This window comes from Eretmochelys imbricata, chromosome 5, assembly GCF_965152235.1.
Source record: "Eretmochelys imbricata isolate rEreImb1 chromosome 5, rEreImb1.hap1, whole genome shotgun sequence".
In the NCBI taxonomy this organism is placed as follows: Eukaryota; Metazoa; Chordata; order Testudines; family Cheloniidae; genus Eretmochelys; species Eretmochelys imbricata.
In genome coordinates this window covers 60,634,040-60,655,862 of record NC_135576.1, presented here as the reverse complement: position 1 = coordinate 60,655,862, position 21,823 = coordinate 60,634,040, and the positions used below count along the sequence as shown (strand labels likewise).

The window sequence follows — 21,823 nt, the reverse complement described above, 5'->3', positions numbered from 1 at the left end:
TTTAGAACAGACGTGCTTTCAAAAATGGTACAAGTTTGTCTTGTAAAATATTTGTAAAGAAAAATAGGCTCAGGATCTCCTAAAGTAATCCCTGGTGAGTTTTGGAGATGTCACAAAGGCCATTGTTTTTATTACATTGCTATAATTCTTTTCTCACACAATTTGATTATAAATCAAGATACATTTATAACGAAAGCAGCATCAAAAAATGTAAACTGAAGAAGCAAAACTACATATAGTATAAAGAGCAAAAAGCAGCTGTGGCTGAAGTGTGGTTTGTTTGTTTCCTATTATATTAAAAAATAGATTTTTTTTCATGTATCAGAGGGGTAGCCATGTTAGTCTGTATCCACAAAAACAACGAGGAGTCCAGTGGCACTTAAAGACTAACAAATTTATTTGGGCATAAGCTCTCATGGGTAAAAAACCCACTTCTTCAGATGCATGGAGTGAAAATTACAGATGCAGGCATTATTATACTGACAAATGAAGAGACAGGAGTTACCTTACAAGTGGAAACCAGTGTTGACGGGGCCAATTCAATCAGGTTGGATGTGGTCCACTCCCAATCATTGATGAGGCGGTATCAATACCAAGAGAGGCAAAGCTGTTTTTGTATTGAACCAGCCACTCCCAGTCCCTATTCAAGCCCAAATTAATGGTGTTAAATTTGCAAATGAATTTTAGTTCTGCAGTTTCTCTTCGAAGTCTGTTTTTGAAATTTTTTTGTTAAAGGATGGCATCTGTTATAGAATGTCCAGGGAGACTGAAGTGTTCTCCTACTGGCTTTTGTACGTTACCATTCCTGATGTCTGATTTGTGTCCATTTATTCTTTTCTGTAGGGATTGTCCAGTTTGGCCAATGTATATGGCAGAGGGGCATTGCTGGCACATGATGGCATATATCACATTAGTAGATATGCAGGTGAATGAGCCCCTGATGGTGTGGCTGATGTGCTTGGGTCCTCTGATGGTGTTGCTAGAGTATATATTGGGACAGAGTAGGCAACAGGGTTTGGCCATGTACATTGGCCAAACCGGACAGTCTCTACGTAAAAGAATAAATGGACACAAATCAGACATCAGGAATGATAACATACAAAAGCCAGTAGGAGAGCACTTCAATCTCCCTGGACATTCTATAACAGAGTTAAAAGTAGCCATACTTCAACAAAAAAATCTTCAAAAAGACTTCAGTATTGTTGGGTGGGTTAAGGGTACCACTGTTTCATTGTTGCTTTATCAATGCATTATTTGAACTAACAGCAATTCGTTATTAACCTCACAAATGAATTGAGGATACAATCTGACTCTTATAAGTGAGTTCAAAAAGACTTGCATGTTTTACATTCCCTGGTATTTACAGCTTTTAAAGTATACTGAATCATTAGAAATAGTTTTGCCATATATATTCCTCCTATGATTGCTGCATTAAAGCCAACCCATCTTTTGTGCTTCAGTTCTTTTAACATCTTCAGAAGAAATCTTGACACTGCAGTTTTTGAACCAATGTCACTAGAGAACCTTTGTATGTTTAAACGCTAGATGATATTTCCCTCATCCAAGCTGGTTTATAAGGAAAAAAGCAAAAATGACACTCAAGAAATATACCATTGTATTTTCTACTCATAAACTATTGAACATTAGTGGAAAAAGTAAGAAATGTTAGAATGCAACACAGAGCAATTCCATGACCTACTTCGGTTTTGGGTCAGATACAATATATAAAGAGTAATTACTTCATTCATAGGGGACCACGTTAGTTCGTAGTTTGTAATGGAAGAAATTTTAAAGTGAAAAATTTCTATCCATACATTTTGCTTTTCAAAACTTTGCTAACCTTGAAAAGCATCCTTTTAAATAAAACACTTTAAAGAAAATACATTATAGGCAGGATGACAATGAATCAATCCATTAGTAAATTTTTGGCTTATTTGTCAGACCTTTGAATCACGTGTATTCTGAGAAAGGCCAGGAGAAAATTACTTTTAGCTGCTGCAGTGGTAGAGTCGTTACATGCAGCATTTCTCAGTGGTAGAAGCTGACTACATATGGATCTGATGCTATGTGGCTACTGGGTGAGGATTCTTGGCGAGGTCTGCTAGGGGAAGAGAACAGAGTATCAACATGGGGCATGGAGTGGTCCTTCAGGTGCATATCTGCTTAGTCTACTTCTTGTCAGTTTCATCCGTTCCGCTGACTGACGGTTCCTTCAGGAGGCAAAAAAACAGGCAAAATGTTGCTGTTAGTAAAACCATTAGCATGAAAAGGACTTGTAAGGGATGATTCCTAGTTTTCAGAGGCAAATGATCACCCTGTTTTGGTCATTTCACACACAAAAAAAAATTGATCAAAGAATCTTAAAAGTTGAAAAAGATAATGAAATTGGATGTATACTTACTTAGACCTTTACATTAACACTAGGTGCATGCTGTTACATGGGTATAATTCATAAAGTGTAAGACGAAAAATGGCTCAGAACTTAAAAATTGGATGGCCACAGACTGCAAATCCGTGATTATTGAACCTGATGATAGTCTGAACAAAACAAGAACTCTCAACCATGGGTGTAGCTGTTTCCATTGCTTCACACTGACTGTACAGAGAGAAGGTGGGTCAGGTAATACCTTTTATTGGACCAACTTCTGTTGGTGACAGAGAGAAGCTTTCGAGTTTACACGGAGCTGCTCTTCTCCGAGACCTGAAGAAAGAGCTCTGTGTGATCTTGAAAGTTTGTTTCTCTCACCAGCAGAAATTGGTTCAATAAAAGACATTACCTCACCCACCTTGTCTCTCTAATATCCCGGGACCAACGTGGCTACAACAACACGGATGTTCTAGGCTTCAAAGAGGAACAACACAAAGTGACAATCTTGGAATCTTATTATGTAGATAAAGTAAAGTAATGGCTCTATGAATCAAAATCCAATACAGCTTGGAAACCTGGCTAAGGAAGTAACCAAACTATCATACAGAATGCCACCTCTCCTGGAATTGTTCATTCCTTTTAGGGCTGACGCATTACAAGCCTCTAAAACAGCTAACTATGCAAAATATTTTGTAAGGAAGTTGTACACTTACATACACTGCATTGACACTGGCATTTGGAATATTAAGAGGGGAAACAGGAAGATGGTGTATGCTCATTGGCTAAATTCAGTGGAATGAGTGTTGAGGTCACTGGTATGTCTGACAATTTAAAAACACATCTGTCTGCTGCTAAATAGTGCATACAGGTTTGTCTGGGGAGACTGCACCTGCTGTGCTGTGGATGTACCAGGATGTCCTAGCAGGCTATACATTTAATTGGAATGTTAAAAGGTGATAGCAGCATAGTGGATGCAGCAGAGGACCAGCAATGCAAGGGGTTTCTTTTTTGTATTTCTGTAATATTCAGAGCTGAAGGGAGGAGCTCCAAACCTTACTATCACATTCAATTTAATTCATTTGGCATTTCCCAATACGGTCTCAGTCCAATTCAAAGTAATCACTGCCCAACGATGAGAGGAGGGGGAGAAAAATCATATACAGAAACTTGACAAGTCATTTTCTAAGGTCAGCAGCCTGTCTTTAGGACCTGAAGTGTGTCTGGTTTCTTACTCCCTGTACTGTCAAAGGAGCTTTTATCATCTTGAAATGTGGATACCCGCATCAACTGAAGAAAGTTCAGTTCAGAAATCTGAGCTGTAATATAGCTGCCTGACTCTTATCACTGACCAGAGAACTGGACTTTTGAAATATGTATTTAGAAAACTGTTAGTGACAAATGAAACTTCGCTCCATTATGTACCCAGTTTATACACTGTCTGTACACTCTATTCAAAGTAGAGGGGAAGAATTGTGGTCTCTAAGATACTGTCATGTGGTAAGAGTTTCTAAATGCTGACTTTTTACTGATGAGTGTTGTGTATGTCTGCAATATGTATGATTTTGAATTTTATTTCAGGAATATATAGGACAATGAGTATGGTCAAAAAAGTTTTCACACAATTATTGCTGCAACTTCCTTTTTATTTTTTTAGGATAGTGAAAAAAAAGGATTTATGAATAAACTCTATGCCATCCAGGAGGTGTGTGTCAGTGTCCAGAATGTCCTTGATGAAGTGGCTTCCTTTGGAGAAAGGATAAAGAAGTGAGTGCTGACACGTTGGTGCTGGATTGCTCTCTGATGGTGCTCACATTTTTTCCCTCCAACCAAGCTGCAAAATGTTATATTCTTTTGGCAGGGGCCGACAGTTTTGGATGATATATTGCTAAATCTCATCATTATTTACTTTGCTTTATGCTGGCCCTTGGATGCATGAAAGTCCTGTCATTTTAATTCTGGAATTTAGAAATATATGAATTGGAAAAGAATCAGAACTGTGGCTTTGAAGTAAGAAATAAGACTGTCTTTCAGATGAGAGACATAACACTCTTTTTAACCCAGACATTTTAAAAAAATCAATACAAAGTCATGATAAAAGAAATAAGCAGACCTAAATAAGGAGTTCAGAGATTTTGAAGATACACATGTATTCTATTACTAGGAAGGTTTTATTTAGATCAGGTTACCAATTTCTCATCCTATTTTATTTGTAATTTATAATCTTTGTACATAAAATATATGATTTACTAACATACTTAAATCTTAAAAAATAAGCAGTGGTTAAAACTATACAGCATATGTATAGATTGTTTTTGAAAACAAAATTATTCAGTGTTTGCCTTTGATTGATGCTGGCCCATTTCAGGAAATTTGGTATGTGTTTGAAATGTTAAACGAATGAGTAATTTAATGTTTATTATTTGAGACCAGAAACATTCCATAAAGATTCTCTCAACTAAAAGACAGGACTAAATTCATCCTGGACTTCTGCCAACATAAAGTCAGGTACACGTCTCCCTAAGATGGAATGTTTGGTGCAAAGCATTCACAACCTCCTTTCTGCTATGGCAGCACAGCCAAAAAGATAGGGAGCTGCACTGATTCCGAGCATCCCCTCAACAGTCTCGATCAGCAAGGCTCCTGCGATACACTCAATGGACTCTAAATTGAAGAGTGACAGTGAAAGCATTGTTTTCCTGCCTCATTTTGAATACTGTCCAGGGTCCAGGCTTCACACATCTCTGTACTAGATTTGGTGAATCTGGCCTAGGTGATCATTTATAATGCATGTTGATGAGATTGCAATATGTGCACAGTGATATAGTCACAAAATAAATACTCCCAGTGGAAGTGAATCAGAAGAAATGCCATATTGACAAGTGGCCAGTTCACAGGACATATGAGGCTTCTCATGCTCTTAAATGCTGCTTTCCGTCATCTCTTAATAGGCTAGTAGAAAGTGTTTTAGAATCAAGATGTTCTGGGTTTACAGTGTGGGTTTTGGATGGTGTTGGTGACCTGTGATAAACAGGAGGTCACACTAGGTGATCTGATGGTCCCTTCTGGCCTTAAATTCTGTGACTCTATGAGAATGGTGTTACAGAAAGTTGTAGTCTATGAATTTCAGAACAAAGGCTTTAAAAGGAAAACCTGAGAGCTCTTCCAGTGGGAGTATGTGTGTAAAATAGTGCATTATGCAACTTTAAACCAGGCCAGATGCACACCACAGAGGTAGGCACAGACACTTTATATTGTGCAAGCTCTAAAAAGAAGCCCCCTTTTGAAAGAAACTTTTCATTAAAAGGCTGCACAGGGAAGTCATCTTGATTATTTTGTTAAATGGTGCATTTTGGAATTAGATATTTTTTGCTCCATTGTATAAGAAAGCAGCATAACTTGCTAAATAAGTGAGATTAATGACACTTCCTATAAATCTTTGTAATTTGTTCCTAAAAATGTAAAGAACATTGGAAGGAAAGGAAAATTGTACTGAATACAGTGCTAACACAGCACATAAGGAGGTTTGCTAAGTGAGGAGCCAGTGTTCCCACACATGGGGTGTCTGTGATCCGTAGCACCCAACGCGAGTCACAAGAATGCGAGCAGACCCTCAACCTTCTGTTCACCCCAAATACACGCAGAAGAAGGGAAAAGAGCAGGTGTCCCCAGGATTTAGGGAGTGATCCTACAGCAATTGACACTTACATAATGTTCACTCTGGAGACAGGTCAAAATTGCTGGGGAGGAAAAAGACAAACACAACCAAAAGAAGCCAGAGATCATTATGAAAAATTATAGCTAGCAATTCAGACAACAGTAATTATTTAACCACAGAAGCCAGAATCATTTAGCCAAAATGATCCGGGTACATATCTATTAATAATAATTTAAAGGGACACTGTCAACCTTTTTAGAGCCAAAAGCATACTTTTCTTATAGGAAGACAAATGCCAGGGAGCATCCTTGGAGTGGTGGTGACTTTTATATAACAATCCCTTTTAACCAAACTCCATTTAATAAAAGTTCCCTTGGGATTTTTTAAAATTGGCTATCTGGCCTTCATCTCTTCACTGCACTTCAGGGGTGGGAGACCCACAGTAGCTGCTTCCAGACTTGTTGGCTGGCATTTCCTTCTCTTCTCTCTCTCCCCTCCTCCCCCCATCTCAGGCTCTACAAAACTGGCTGCTCAGCAGATCTGTATTACACTGTGAGATCTGGGGCACACACTTAGGGGTTTTTTAATCTGAAGGTTTGTTGTGACAACCCATTTCCCTGAAACTTCTGTTGGAGCCCAATCCCTCTGTTTTCCCTTTGTCTTTGAACAAATAATGCCCTTCTCATTTTTTTGAGATTGGTATAGCTTGTTTCCTTATTGTAATTTCATTTCTCTTTAACCACTCCCTTCTTTTGTTCTCCCCACCCCCTTTTCCCTTTCCTTTGCTGCCCTGCTTCTGTCTTTTTTCTTTCCCTTTCCTCCCGATGTTGTCCCTCACCTTCAGCAAAACTAACCATCATACCTGCCTTTCCCCTAACCCACTAATAGTAGTGTGAAAGGGTTGCCTACCTTGCACACAGACAAGCTTTTCACTCAGTCCTCCCCCACTGTGATTGAACTATCAGACAGGGAGTGCCGCCACATGTTAAACAGAGAAAGACGTGCCCTCTGATCAACTTTTAATTTCTTTCTCTGACCATGTATTTCAGATAGAGCACAGGGGAGAATCAGATCAGATGACCCAAGCAGCACTGTATAATACTCTGATTCCAGTTAAGCGTGGAGGGATGCCTTGTACTCTGTTTGAGCAAGTGAACAGAGGACAGGGATCTGGAGCTAGAATAGGGGAAAGTATTGGAACTCTTAAGGCCATAAGCATTGGTTTTCAGCTTGCATGCAGGTGCTTATAGGTGCCATCCTGAGTGGATAGAGAGTCTAAGCCTGAGTTTCATCTTCTCAGGGGTGGGATCAAACCCCAGATCTCCAACATATTTAGCATCCATGCATTCATTTGCAGTTTCAGTCCTCTCACTGCTGAAGACTGACTGTTCCATTTACAGAGTTGTAATCTGCCTGCCCGTTATTTGTTCTCTTATTAGTTCTGTGAAGTGATTAGACTTCTGACTTATGTTAATTTTTCATTCAGTACATTCAACTGGACTGTCCCATTCTTAAGCTGGCTGGCAATTGTTGCCCTCTGTGTGTTCACAGTCATCCTGTATTTCATTCCACTGAGATACATTGTCCTTGTCTGGGGTAAGTAAAGCCTTTTTTTAACTGTCTGAGCCACTTAGAACAAACTGTTTTTTAAGGGATGAGTTACAGTGTCAGTAGTTTTCAGTATTTATGGTCATGAAGCTATTCCATGATGGAAACAGACAGGTTAGTTAAAAATCACAACTGGGTAAAGATTTAGGCCCACCTGCAAAATGCATTTTTCTTGTCTGGCATTCTAAACTTCATCATACTATAAACATGTAGCCAGGAGGATTCTTCATATATCAAAGTGTAGCTTTGTCTAGATATTACTCTGATTTATTTTCACCACTTATACACAAACAGAGGCATTTCAATCTATATAGTGCATTTAGGACAATGTTTTTGCTGCGGCACTTTATCTTGTGAAAGTGTATGTAAACACAGTGCTTAGACACCTGCTTAAAAGGTCACCTTTAGACGAACAAAAACATATGATATTTTACTGGTGGATAATGAACAAAAGTGGGTTGGCGGTTTTGGTTTGTTTGGTTTTTTTAGGAGACAGCTTAACCTCTCACATAGGCTTGTGTATTTTCTTTATACTGATTTAGAAAAGCTACTGTACAGTATACCAGTTATAAAGATTGTTCAGCGTTTTCGATCATATATTTTGAACACAAACCCACCTCTGTAGCAGCTGTACCTGCATTCTGTAAGTACACACCCTGCACAGAGAAAATTGTCTCATTTAAAAACTGCTCTTGAAATGGAACCCTGCAAACTCACACACATTTTCACTTTATTTGGAGTTTCTACCCTCATTGGTGTATATTCAACTCCTCTTCTCATTCATTTTTTCTGCATTGAAAAGCAAATGCTTATTTTTATTTGGTTTTAGTGAAAGACAGGTGGTCACTTCCAGGAAAGTAGTTTCTGAGCTGCTTTGCAAATTCATATGGCCATTCTGCTGTTTAGTGACTCTTCTCCTAAAGAAATTTCCTCCATGCAATGTCAGATAGCATCTGCATTGCTACATTTTCCTCTTTTGCACCCACAGAAGGCTTTTTCTCCAAGACTCTTCATTCCAAAGGATTCTTTGCTCTTTCCTCTGCATAAACTAACAATTCTCAAACTTGTCCAGTGTCTCTTCTGGAGCGCCTGTAATCTAATTCTGTTCAAAATTGTGCAGCATCCCTGTGGCTAACACAGCTGCTTATATGGAAAAATAATGTTAGGAAAGTATTGATATATTTTTAGCTCTTATCAAAATGCTTCATCTTAAACGTTTTGAAAAGGCTTAATCACATCATTTCCTCTTGCTCTCCATTCAGCTCCCCTCCCATCCATTTTGCTTTTCTTCTCTTCTCTGTCTCACTGCTGTACATCCTCTGCTTCACCCACTCCTTTTCACATGGTGCCTGGTTCCCTTCTTCCTGAACACTTCTCTCCCAATGGTGGCTCTTGTCTGGCTGCAGTCTCCAGTCATGGTGGCGCGTCTCTTAGTCCTTTCATACGATAAAGCTAACAGGAGGATCCTAGGTTTGTTCTTCCTTATGTATAGCTATTTTACAGATATCCAGACTCTTCTCGTGCTACCAAGAAGCAGCTGATTCCATGTGGTCTGCCAGCTCTTCCTTACCAACAGGTGGTCCACAGATCAGTTTCAGAAGGTCTGGGATAGACACTTGATTTCTCAGTGCCTCCATGCTGAATTGGGTCCTCTCAAATGGATGTGGCTGGGTCTCAAAGATTCCCCATTCACCAATTTTAGTAAGGGCTAGAATTTCAAAACGTACACCAAAAAATTCACCCCCACAGGGTGCAACTTTCTTCTCTCCTCACACCCTGCATTGCAGGGCAGTTGTGTAGGATTGTGGATTCACTCTGTGGAAGGCCAGTGGTGTTACCACTGCTGCTCTGTTACAAACATTCTGCCAAGGGCATGAAGCTTTATAACCCAGCTACAGTTCCATAGATGATCTACCAGCAAAGGCTGCCTGAATGAGAAACTGAATCATCTTATCTCCCAGCTAGCTTGGTCCCAAATCCCATAGAGCAGGCTCAGTTCATTTTGAGAGCTGTCCCAGTTTGCTCTGGGTGATGTGGGATTCTGGGAGGCTTGTGCCACTGTGGGCCCTGCTTTGGACATATTTTGTTTCCACAGCCAACAAACTAGGTCTTGCCAGGCTAGTACCCAGTGAGCCCACCGGAGTGATTCAGACCCAGTGTCTAATGATGCAATAGCGATTGTAATTTAGAAATGCTGTTTTAGCTTAGTCTTGGAAGATGGGCGTGGTGCCTTTGAACTTTGGTTGCTGATTTGAATAACCCAATACAGCTTTTTTGTGTGTGGAAAAGTGAACTATCAGACCTTCCATTCTAAAAATATTCCTAAGTCAAAATATGTATTAAAAAACCCTAAACAAAACTGACAGGAGCTTGAATCTGACAGTATAGCCTGAGAGTTCTGAAGCAGAGGAGTAAAGATCATTACCTCAATTTACTGTAAAGTGTTAAAACAAACAAACAAAAAAAAAACAGTTGACACTAGAGCTGACCAGGAAATCAGATTTCCATTCTGCAGTAATGTCAGAGTTTTCAGAAAATTCGTTCCAATCGGGCCAAAGAGTCCAAATTTTTCATGGAAATGAAGTTCTGTAATATTTAATTTCAGAAATACCAAAACATATTTCTGGAGTGAAATACGCTCCCCAAGACCCTTGGTGGTTGCTGACTGAAACTGACATGCAGTTTTTTAATCAGAAGCTGCTAGGGCTTTTGGGGCTTCCAAGATCCCCAGCTCCGTGACAGTCCCTGAATGTTCAGAGTTGAGGCTGCCATGGAGCCAGAGAGCCTGCCAGCCCCATCAACATATTGCATATTTTAGAAACATCATGTTTGAGTGTTTCTGGGATGAAATATTGTGGGATGTCAGGACTCCCCAGCTCTCTGGGCAGCTTGCTTCCCAGACTCTAGAGGCTGCGCAGCCAGCTGGCCCAAGAGTCTGATATTATGGCAGAGCTTCCCTGGATCTGTTGACCCCGGAAGCCCTGGGGCAATTCTTTGGGCCAGCTGCTGGGGAGTTGGGCAGGCAAGCTGGCAGGAAACCAAGCAGGTTTTTCACTGAAACGTGCCTAGCAGGCAGGTTTTGCAACGTGACTAGCAAGGTAGGGTTCCATCGGAACCCGTGTCAAAATCTACATGTTACCACGCAATGTTTTGCTTTTGACAAATTGGCATTTTCTAACAGAAAAATGTTCCATCCGAAAACTTCCAATCACCTTTAGGTGTTACTGCCAAGATGAAAATTAAAGGAGGGGCTAGTGGGGAAAAAAAAAAATACTCCATGAGCACATTTAGAGACTGATACCATGTCTACACTACAAAGTTTCGTCAAAGCAAATTGCATCGGGAAATAGTTGCTGACTTTTGTATATTGCTTGGGCACTTGGGTTCTTTTGTTGGTGCTACACATACCCAGCATAAGTGTTGCATCAATGTAAAATCTGGCACACTATGATAGGTATCCCAGTGTGCCCTGTGCCGCTGCCCAGCCCAGTGTCTTTTGGGACATTTTTGTGGTGCTTTGTGGGATACCAATGATTTGCCTAGGGATTTCTGGGAGCGAGAGGGCAAGTTATCACCCTGTCGCTTTCTCCATCCTGAAATAATTTCGACATCCTATAATTTTCACACCATTTAAAAAAATTCCCACAGCCTCATGCACTGCATTTTTGTCTCTGCCATCTCTGTGGCAGAAGCATGGATCCTTCACAGCACAGCACCATTCTCATGAGAGTTGCTAATACAGGATGCACGATTCTCCTGTATTTGCAGAACTTGAACCAGGACTACTACAACCAAGATTGTGATGAGAGATGAAGATGAAGAGATGTTCAAGCACAATAACCAGATACTGATGGGGATGATGAAAAAAAATGCCAGGTTGCTGCTGGTGTTTGCAGAGCCGTTCTAGATGGTGGATCACTGCTTATGGGCCTGCGAAATGAGGGCCGATTAATAGGATCTCATTGTAATGCAGGTTTGGGATGATTAGCAGTGGCTTCAGAACTCTTGGATATAACAGGCTACACTCCGGTATCTGTGTGCTGAGCTTGCCCCAAACCTCCAGTACAGGGACATCAAAATGAGCTATTCTAACAGTGGAGTAGCAAGTGGCAATCATGATGTGGAAACTTGCAATGCCAGATTGCTGTCCATCAGCTGGCAATCAGTTTGGAGTTGGAAAATCCACAGTGGAGGCAGTTGTCATCAAGTGTGTAAGGCCACTAAGCAACTCCTGCTACGCAGGACTGTGATGCTGGGTAATGTACAGGAAATAGTGGATGGATTTGCAGCAATCAGGTTGTCAGACTATACTGGGGTGATACACAACATGCATTTCTCTATTCTGGCACTAATCCACCTTGTCACTGTGTACATCAACAGAAAGGGATACTCTTCCATGGTTCTGCAAGTGCTAGTGCATCACCAGGGACACTTAACTGATAGCAATATGATACTCTCATCTCTAAGAACAGAAGACTTCTTAAAAAGCTACAAACAGGAACGTACTTCCCTGACCACTGGATTACCACTGGTGATGCTGAAATTCTAATAGTGATTCTGGGGGACCTGGCCCACCCATTGCTCCCTGGCTTTTGAAGCGGTACACTGGCTACCTGAACAGCACCAAAAAAAGATTCAGCTTCTAACTCAGCAGGTAAAGACCCCTGAATGTGCTTTTGATAGATAGAAGGAATGCTGGTGCTGTTTACTCACTAGCTAGGACTAGCAAGGCCAACATCTCCGTCGTTATAGCTGTTTGTGTACTGCATAATATCTGTGAGGATGAAGGGGAAAAAGCTACTGTCAGGCTGGACTGGGTGTCTGCTGAATTTGAACAGCCAGACACATGGGCTGATAGTCAACTGCAGATATATGGCTAAAGGAGGCCTTAAAAAAAGATTCTCTTTTAACAGTCAACCACAATCATGTTGTCTGATGGTTTTATGAAAGTGATTGTCATGTGTATGAAGATTAAATATCAGTGGGTGTTTGCTTCCTGCTATGAATTTTGTAATGTAAAGTAATAAAGATACTGAGTCTCCAAAAATAGAACTTTGTTTGCAAAGAAACAGACAACAAAATTAAAGAGCCAACAAACACACAAAGTTAAGCCTTCTACCAACATTGTAAAAGGGTGAACCATACTTGAAAATACGAAGTAAAAAGTGATGGTTAATATTCATGTATGTAAAACCTACTGCGGTATAGTAGGTTGTGGCCACACATGCACCGTGTGGTTTTCACAGGCCTGTATACGTGTCGCTATGATCCATCTTGTCCTGCCCATGTGCAGTGGTAGGGATAAGGATGTAGACTAGGCTGCCACCTGGTATGTTGGGGGATGTAGGGAGCTGCGACTATGGAGTTCTCCAATGACTGGAAAGGCTGCTGAGTCCAGGATCTTGGGCATGTAGGTCAATACTGCTTGCAACATCTGATTTTGTTGCCTGAACAAACTCATGATGTCCTGGTGCGCTTCTCGATGCACCTCTGTCTTTTTCCTTCTCGTGCAGCAACTGCTCTCTCCATTCTCTGTCTTTCATGGTCATACGGCTCCTCCCAAGCCCTATGTTCACAAACTGAGGCAGTAGAGGATGGGAGGGTGACAGAGAGCATGTCCTTCTGAATCCTATTCTTTCGCCTCCTGATCAGGGTCAGACATTCAGGGGCACCTTTCCAGACCACCTTGCCAGGGTTTGCTGATTAAAACAGACAGAAACAGCACCGATATACAGTCACAATGGAAAGGGAAAGATAAGTCTCAAAACTATCTTACATTATCCCCCTACATACCTTTAATGTGAAATGTTCATTGTCACTTTAGCTTTGGAGCACCTCACTACAGCACCACTCAGCAGCTCAAACCATGGTGAGTGTTCCGTTGCACTGAAGCTTTGATTATTTGGCACCCCTCTCTGGATACGGGTATAAGGAAAGTGCAGTGAATATATGGCATTATTTTCACAGACAGTGGTGACCTTTTTTGGCTGATATCTCACTGTTGAGGATGAAAAAGGCATAGAGAACCCAGCTGCAATTGACGTCCCAAAGCCACCGTGTCCTGTATGCTGCTAGCCTATTTACTGCAGCAGTGCCAGCCAAACTTATTGCAGAGTGGTGTGGGAAGGGTCTCCTATTGTGGGGGAAGAAACAAGGATGTGCTCCGTAGGAATTTTCAGAAGAGGATTGTAGAATATCTCCATGAAAGTTTCATTAACATCTCTCATGAGGGTAGAAGACACATCCCTATTCCGATAAACAATTTATTCTGCATGGCCCCCTCCTGCCTGCCTCAACAAGTGAAAGAATTGAAAAGCAGACCTGAGTACAGGAACTGGTCTAATGTAAATTGTGTAATTGGAGTACCATACTACCTTACCTGAGCTCCCTTCCCCTTCATCAGCACATCTGCACTCACCTGGGATTGGCTTGACTCCAGGAGAGTTTCAAACAGATCCTTCCTCACAGTATGGTCCCTGCCACATCTCCTCCCCACCCCATTTCTTGTGGAAGAAAGACTTCAATATTGATGCAAAAATTACATTAATAAATTTATTTCAACTTAATTTCTTAAGTCATTACAAACTTGTTTGCACCTTTACTAAATATTAAGATATAGCTTTAAGAAAGTTATAGTCAGGATGTTTGGAAATACATATGTTTGGCTAGTTATGTTACAAAATGTTAAAGCTAATCAAAGAAATTCCAGGTTTCTGTTTTTATTTCCCACGGACAAACAAACATCAAGAAATAAACTATGTAAACTTTGATGTTTTAGGAAGAACCATGATTGTGAAAGGAATGTAAGGGTGTGTTATCAGAGCAATAAGTTGAGTTAAAGTGGGCTCTACCAACCCCCATACTCTTGCAAGAAAATCTGCTTGTGTTCTTAAACACTTTAGAGAAAAACATGTTTAGTTGGAGATGTTTTAAACTTTTGTTTATTTCTTAAATGTTGAAATGACAAACACGTCTGTGAAATGTAGACTTCCAAATACGTTAACTAAATGAAAACTTCCTAATGTAGCTCCTTATGTCATCGCTGTGTAAATGGTTTATGTACCAACATGGAATCTAATGCCCTTGCTCAACTAGTGTGAGAAGCCATTTAAGTATAGGATATTCATATTAATGGGAAATTAATTTCTGGCAGTGCACAAGCAAACCCTCAACCTACTCCGGAATAGAATTATCAAATCTCCAAAGTCATCAACACTTAATTATTTAAGCTCAAGACTATTTGAATTATTTAATTTAAAAAAATTGTTTTAAGAACAGAACTTTTGTATAAAACCAGGAATGTTTTGGACAATTGGAAAAATATATTTTCAGTTTTATCTTTTAATATCTTAGAAAATGGACTGAACAAAAACAAAATTTTAATTTTAAAAGATATCTGAATCTTTCCATCCCCAAGAACAAAGGCAGTTAAAGAAATGCTGCATACTCATTAAACAGACTGCATATTCAAGAGCTGAAAGTATCACCTAAGCCAACCCTGAAAGGGTGACAGCAATCAACTTTAAATCTAAAAACCTCAAAAGGTTTCCTATAATTTCTTGAAAATAGGAAGGAGAAGGGTGTAAAACCTCTGAAGTGAGCACCTCACACATGCATAAAGCCCCCTGACCCTGACCCTCGCTACTCTGCTTAGACAGCAAGCACCTCACAACCCATCCTATCCATCCCGCAAGCTGACACAGACAGATAGGAAAAACACAGAAGACTCGAGAAGAAACCAAGGAAACCTCTCCAAAACATCAACCTAGTTTGGTGAGAGAAAGTTAACTAAGATACTGCCAAGACCCTTGTAATGATTTTATTGGTATGTTATAATGCTGTTGTAACTTAAAATATTAACTTTCTCCTGTTAATCATCAGATGGTTAAATCATGACTTCCTGGAGAGGAGATGGGCTAAACATTTGCAAACAGAGAAATAGTGGATTTTAATTGGATTTAGGATTCTTAATATTGGTTAATTGGCCTGAAATGGCTTCTACTAGGTAACTAATTTAAATATTTTCTTCGATTTCATAGGATTAATTCAGATTGCTTACTTTCTCCAATTATAAACTGTTTTTGGTTATTTATTAATAACCAACAAAATCCACTTGGCCTTAAGCTGTTTATGTAGAGGCAACAATAATTGGTTGAAGTATCTAATACGATGCTAAAGTGCATTCACAATAATTCTGGGAAACAATATACTTTGGTCTTAACTTACTAAGAGAAAAGCAGCCCCTGGACCTGTTCATTCTCCAGGGTGTAATCTCTTTTAAAGCTCTCCAAAGAGAGAGAGAGAGAGAGAGAGAGAGAGAGACACGAGATTGTAATGGATGTCACCAGTGATTTACTTGTGTTGTTTTCTTTTCCTTTAATAATAAAATGATTAATAATTGTGATTATTTTTCTTTGCTTTAATCATGGTGTCCCCTAAAGTATGTAAAAGACCCCCCATGACTAAATAGTGGGAGCTATACCCGTGTGTTGGCAGCCAGAGAAATAATTAGTAAGAGTTGGCCTACCGCTTCCTGTTTCTCTCAGCTAAATCGTTTTAGTAATTTTTAAAATAAAATTACTTTGTGTCCAACAATTTAAAATGACCCCTTTCCAGTCCACATCTGCCCTCTCATCACTGTTCACAGCAGGGGGGTGGGTCTCGTCTTCAGGCTCCAGCAAAGCATTCACAGTGCTCTGTAGAGTGTTGGTGGGTCACCAGCGAGTATGGCATGGTTTGTTGTTAAACGGCAGGTCTGGGAGCAACACCAGATTTATTTTCAGAGTAGCAGCCGTGTTAGTCTGTATCCTCAAACAGAAAAAGAGAGTACTTGTGGCACCTTGGAGACTAACAAATTTATTTAATTAAATTAGTCTCATAAATTTGTTAGTCTCTAAGATGCCACAAGTACTCCTGTTCTTTTTACCAGATTTATTGTTGCCCTCCCTTGCCTTCTGGTATCCCAGGCAAAGTTCCTTTGTTGTCAGGTGCCACTACTGTTCATCCCTCTCTTGCCCTGTTTCAGCATCCCCTGTGCAATCTGCACATAGCTGTCAATATTTCTGTGGCTGTTCCATAGCTGTGCTGCACAGCCTCTTCTCCCCACACAAGTAGATCCAGAACTTCTTGCCTGCTCTCAGCAGGAGTGCTTCTAGTGCCTCTGAAGCTGGCCAGGTCTGATGCACACAACAAAAGTGAGCTGGTAGGTGTTTCTCAAGAGGGAGGCAGTTAGGAAAAGGAATTTCAAAAGCATACAGATTTTAAAGGAGGGGTGAGGAGGTGGTGGGCAGCTTTGGGTCTCCATGACCTCTTGGCTGTGGACTTTGTGACCAGAGTGGCCACTGTTGCAGGAGTAGGGACACTGTGGAACAGCTACTGGAGAGCAGTTAGAGTTGACATAGGAAATGCAGTGTTTATACTCACACTCTCACCCTAAGTAGGTCAACTGTGTCACTTGGGGAGATGGTGTCATTGCGTCACTGTAATGGTGTGCATATGCTGGCAGGAGACAAATTTTGGTGTAGACACATGCCACAACTAGGTCGATGCAAATCAACCTATGGTGCCCTAACTTTGTAATATAGACCAGGCCTGAGTATATAGTGCACTAAGTTAATACTAAAAATGTATCTTAAAATCTTTGTCAGGAGTTTTCCAGAAATGTGTTTTTAATAACTGGTGATATAAAAACTGCAGAGATTTTAATAACGTTTGAACTATCACTTTTCCAGGCATCAATAAATTTACAAAGAAACTTCGCAGTCCATATGCAATTGATAACAATGAGCTACTTGACTTCCTTTCCAGAGTTCCCTCAGATGTACAAGTGGTGTGTATACATTATTTTAATTCTCATATGGTTGTCAATTTAACATTAGTTTAATAATTCTATGGCTTTGTTTTTTATAATTTTAAAAACTGTATTATTTTGTTTTGAGTTTATATTCTCTGACCCATAGAATCTGAAACTCAAACAGGCTGATGAGTCTTCTGTACTTCTTCCAGTTAGGGAATTAGTTTTTGCCTTGGTTGTCTCTTTAGAGGCAATCAGTAAAAATTTAGGAAATGGTAGTGGGTGATGGAGTTGCTATTAAGCAACCACCAGGGACTTGTAAATATCGCTGGGGTTTGTTGTAGGAATTGCTGCTGCCTGAAGCCATCAGCCCCTGAAGAGAAGAACTAGGGATATCCGGTAATAAAAGCAAATTCAACAGTGCAGTCAACGGCAGGCGGTTTTGCCCAGTATCGTGTGGTAGCATTGTGAATTTGGGTTGTTGTTGCCACCTGTTTTTCTAAGGTGAAAACTGTTGTTTCATTTACTACAGGGGATGAGGTTGCCCTTTTAAAAAATGTGTTATGAAGTTTGTGCACTTATAGTGTGGTGTGGGATCTTCCAAGAACTGTTAAGTGTTACAGCATGTTCTCATAACTCACTAGGTAGATCAAGAGGATAGGCTTTCGACATTTTCAGATGCTGGGTTAAATTTATACTTGGTGTTGCACTTGCATACATTATGTCTGAATCTGCCCCTCTGCATGCTATGGGCTTTGCATTACTGGAGAATGTATTAAATAACAGATTGTAAGGAATTTTTATTGATCTCTTTCAACTTGATACTGTTTTATTTTCAATATTATTTTATTGTAATAAATAGTAAATAAATAGTAATATTTTGTGAGGAAAACAAAAAGACTTCACTAAATCAATACCTTATTGTATTTCCTGGCAGGATCTTCCTAATTCTGATTTTTCTTCTTACTCCAGATCTATTATTCTGTTGTTTTTGCAGCCCAGCTGCAGCGCCCATACGGTTTGAAGCAGGATAGCACTTTTCTCCCCCAAGGAAAAAAAATCTCATTCCTTAGTGCTCTTTTTTCTGCTCATGAGTGGCCACCTGACCAGTTTCTTTCTGAACTTTGTGTTTAAACAGGTGCACTACCAAGAACTGAAACAAGATCCCAGTCACAGCCCAAATAAGAGAAAGAGAAACAATCCCGGCTAGCCAACTTCATCTCCTGAGGAGTCTAGCATCTGCTGGGGGAAGATAAAAGAAAAAGCCCAAAGCCTAGGCAGCATTTCCTTTCTCTAAGCTTTTTATTTATTTTGTCTTTTTATCACAATGGAGAGAATTTGTAAATATTGTACAAAGGCATTTATCATTGAAAATATATTTAGCATTGTACAGACAAATTTGATGAAGGCTTCAAATATGGGTTATGCTGTGGGGAAAGCCTGTGATTGATAACATAATACAATAAAAATACCTAATGTAAAATAAGTGGTAGATATGTAATATCTTTGATGATAGAAGGCACATAAAATTAAATTAAATATTCAAGTCATGCTGATAAAATCTGCAAAAATATAAATTTAAATCTGATTTGAAAAAGTGCAGTTTTATTTGAATGTTAATATTTTTATCCAATCAATTTCCATTACAGTTTTTTATGTTTTATATATTTAAACAGAAATACAACGTAATGGAACCTACTGCATTTAAGTTTTATCAAAGCTTTAGACACTTGTTAACTTCTGGTGCAGTGTATTCAGACTGACTTGGACTGCTTGTAAGCTAATGAGAAATACACAGAGTGCAAATCTCATACTGGAGCTCCATTAATTGAAGAGATTCCTGCCTTTTTTTATCATTCCATCACGAGACTTTAAAATACATACATATATCTAAAAATACTGCCAGGTTTATAACTGACTGCATCTCTTTTTATATGTACCAACTACTTTAGTGAATGAAGTACATAGTATTTTCTTTACAACTGAACTATCAAACTAAATCCATATTGCTTCAGGTGTCAGGTTATGAACACCATGTGTGCATATAAAGAATTTTAATACTAAACTGTTACAGAAAATGTTTTTGCTTTCTAATTACAAGGTCATATTAAAATGCTTTATGGTATATTATATTACCTGCTACTGGTGTGACATACAGTGTAAGGGAAAAATGCAATGGTAAAAGTGACATACCAGTTTTATTTCTTTATTTAATAAAGTAATCAGTCCTCCGGATACAGACGTGCCCCTCTGCCTGAAAGTCCATTTTGTAAATTAAATAGCACGCACACAAAAATGATTTACATTTCAACTATTTTAATAGCCATTGTATAAATAATACTTAGGGATATATTCTCATATCTCTGCCTGGAGAGTTCTACACCTAAAGTAACTCCCCACAGAGGAGTGTACTATCCACTAACTAAGGGCCTAATTGTTTGACTCTTAGTCAACACTCCTAGTAAAGTTACAGGGAATTTTGCTTGAGTAGAAACTGCAGGATTGTGGCCATGAGAAATTCTCTGTGCCCTACCTTGTGGGGCAGCTGGCTTGTGTTGTGATTGCTGGGAAAGTTGTATTGCACTACTGTAGGAATATGTATTTGAAAAGGATATTTAGAAATAGTGTGTGCAGGGAAATGTATATATGTGTCTAAATTAACTGCATTGCTCATGAGAGCTAATTTGGAAACTTATTTTTGTTGTAAAGATATGTTGCTAATTACTGTTTCTTATAATAGAGCTATTTTGATCCTTTCTGTTTGTATAACATGCCTGAAAGAAAGCCACTCCTATTACCTTTCTGTGAAAAGCCTTTGGCCTAAATGTGCTCCAGTTAGATCATTATGTTACAGTGATCTATTTAAAATGCACCCATACCTATCCTGTCACTGTTGGTTGCTAAGAACAATACACCATTAATAAACAACTCAACCTTACTAAAGCATCATTATTGATGGGACTTTATTAAGTTATTAAAACAAAAGTATAAAAATTTGTCCCCCATTGATGTGTCCAGACTTTCTCTGCTGTACTGAAAGCCTTGTACTCTATCTTATCCATCAGTTGTTGTGCACTTTCCTATACTGAATTTTTAATATTTAATGTCTACCTTATGAACATTTACACCACTGGAAGGTGGACAGGAGATATGCGGTGGTTTAATATGCTGCCACCTTCATTCTTAAATATCTGGGAGTATCTTGCAGATGAAAGTGCAGGAATTCCATAAATTTATAGGGAGGGGGCTTCTGTCACCCTCCTCCTCTCAAACGTGGGTTAAAGGGGGGTGGGGGGGGGGCACACAATGACTATGGACAATATTAGTTCCGGCCTGTACAAGTCATAGGTGCTCTAAACAACCTGTTTCTGCTCCTTAAAAGGGATTGGTAAAGGATTTAAAGGAGGTATTCTTTAATCTGATCACTCTGGCCCTTCGCTATGGAGTATCCACACTGGACAGCTGCCCCACATTTACATAAGCAGTTGTGACATCCTAGCCTAACTCCTGTTTCCATGTTTGTCCCAACTAAGTCCCCTGAACATGCTGTGGGGAAGTGACAAGCCCCCCGCCCCCGCACTTTACTTTAGCCAATCTCATGGGCAGGGAGGGAGACAGAAGCAACTACCACAATGCCCACAGCATATTCTGCCAATACCTGGTATTTCACCACTTCCATCGGTGGGAGGGTGAGTGCTGGTTCACCCAAAAGAGGGCTCTTGCTACACTGGCATGGACTTATATAGTCCCTCCCCTCTCTTCTGGTCAGCGGGGGTAGGGAGGAATAGGTCAGCCTCCTCTGGCTGACCTAGTCTGTAGCAGAAAGTCACTCCCTGGCTTATTAGCCCTTAAAGGGCATACACCTTTTCCAACACGTGAGACAACAGCCTCCACTGCTTAATGTATGGTGAGATCATTGAACAAGAAGCTGTCAGTATTAAGTAGATCAGTAGGTTCAATCTTTGGTAACCTGTACTCTTGTTTTCTTCTGAATTATATGCTGGAAGAAGCATGGGCTGAACTGACTGAAAACTTCATTTTTCAGTATACAGTAGTAAATTGTTCAAGATCAAAATCAAAAGTAGAGAGTTACCACTTACACTGTAAGTGGGTGAAGCATTAAAGATAGTATCTCATTGCGCAAATGAAATTTACATAAGCAACACTGGTTAAAAATGCAACCTCATTATATAGGATAAGCCTGCAGCAGCCAAAGCCAGTGCTCCGCCATGGTTTCTCACTGATTTGTCTAAGGCTCCATTCTTGCTCTTTGAGGGTCATCTGATATATAGGATGCCACTATGGAGACTTGTCTTGACTTAAAGAAAAAGGAGTACTTGTGGCACCTTAGAGAGCCTAACAAATTTATTTGAGCATAAGCTTCCGTGAGCTACAGCTC

General features: G+C 39.8%; 1 protein-coding gene across 1 annotated transcript in view; it reads left to right on the top strand.

The window, feature by feature from the left end:
• Nucleotides 1-18,771, top strand: part of MCTP1 (multiple C2 and transmembrane domain containing 1) — a 440,685-nt gene extending 421,914 nt beyond the window's left edge. Inside the window, exons 18-21 of the mRNA XM_077816331.1 lie at nt 4,023-4,132; nt 7,510-7,619; nt 17,363-17,460; nt 18,563-18,771. Coding sequence (XP_077672457.1) covers nt 4,023-4,132; nt 7,510-7,619; nt 17,363-17,460; nt 18,563-18,634 — 390 coding nt within the window. The 3' untranslated portion in view covers nt 18,635-18,771. The remainder of the gene's footprint in view (nt 1-4,022; nt 4,133-7,509; nt 7,620-17,362; nt 17,461-18,562) is intronic.
• Nucleotides 18,772-21,823: the final 3,052 nt, after the last annotated feature.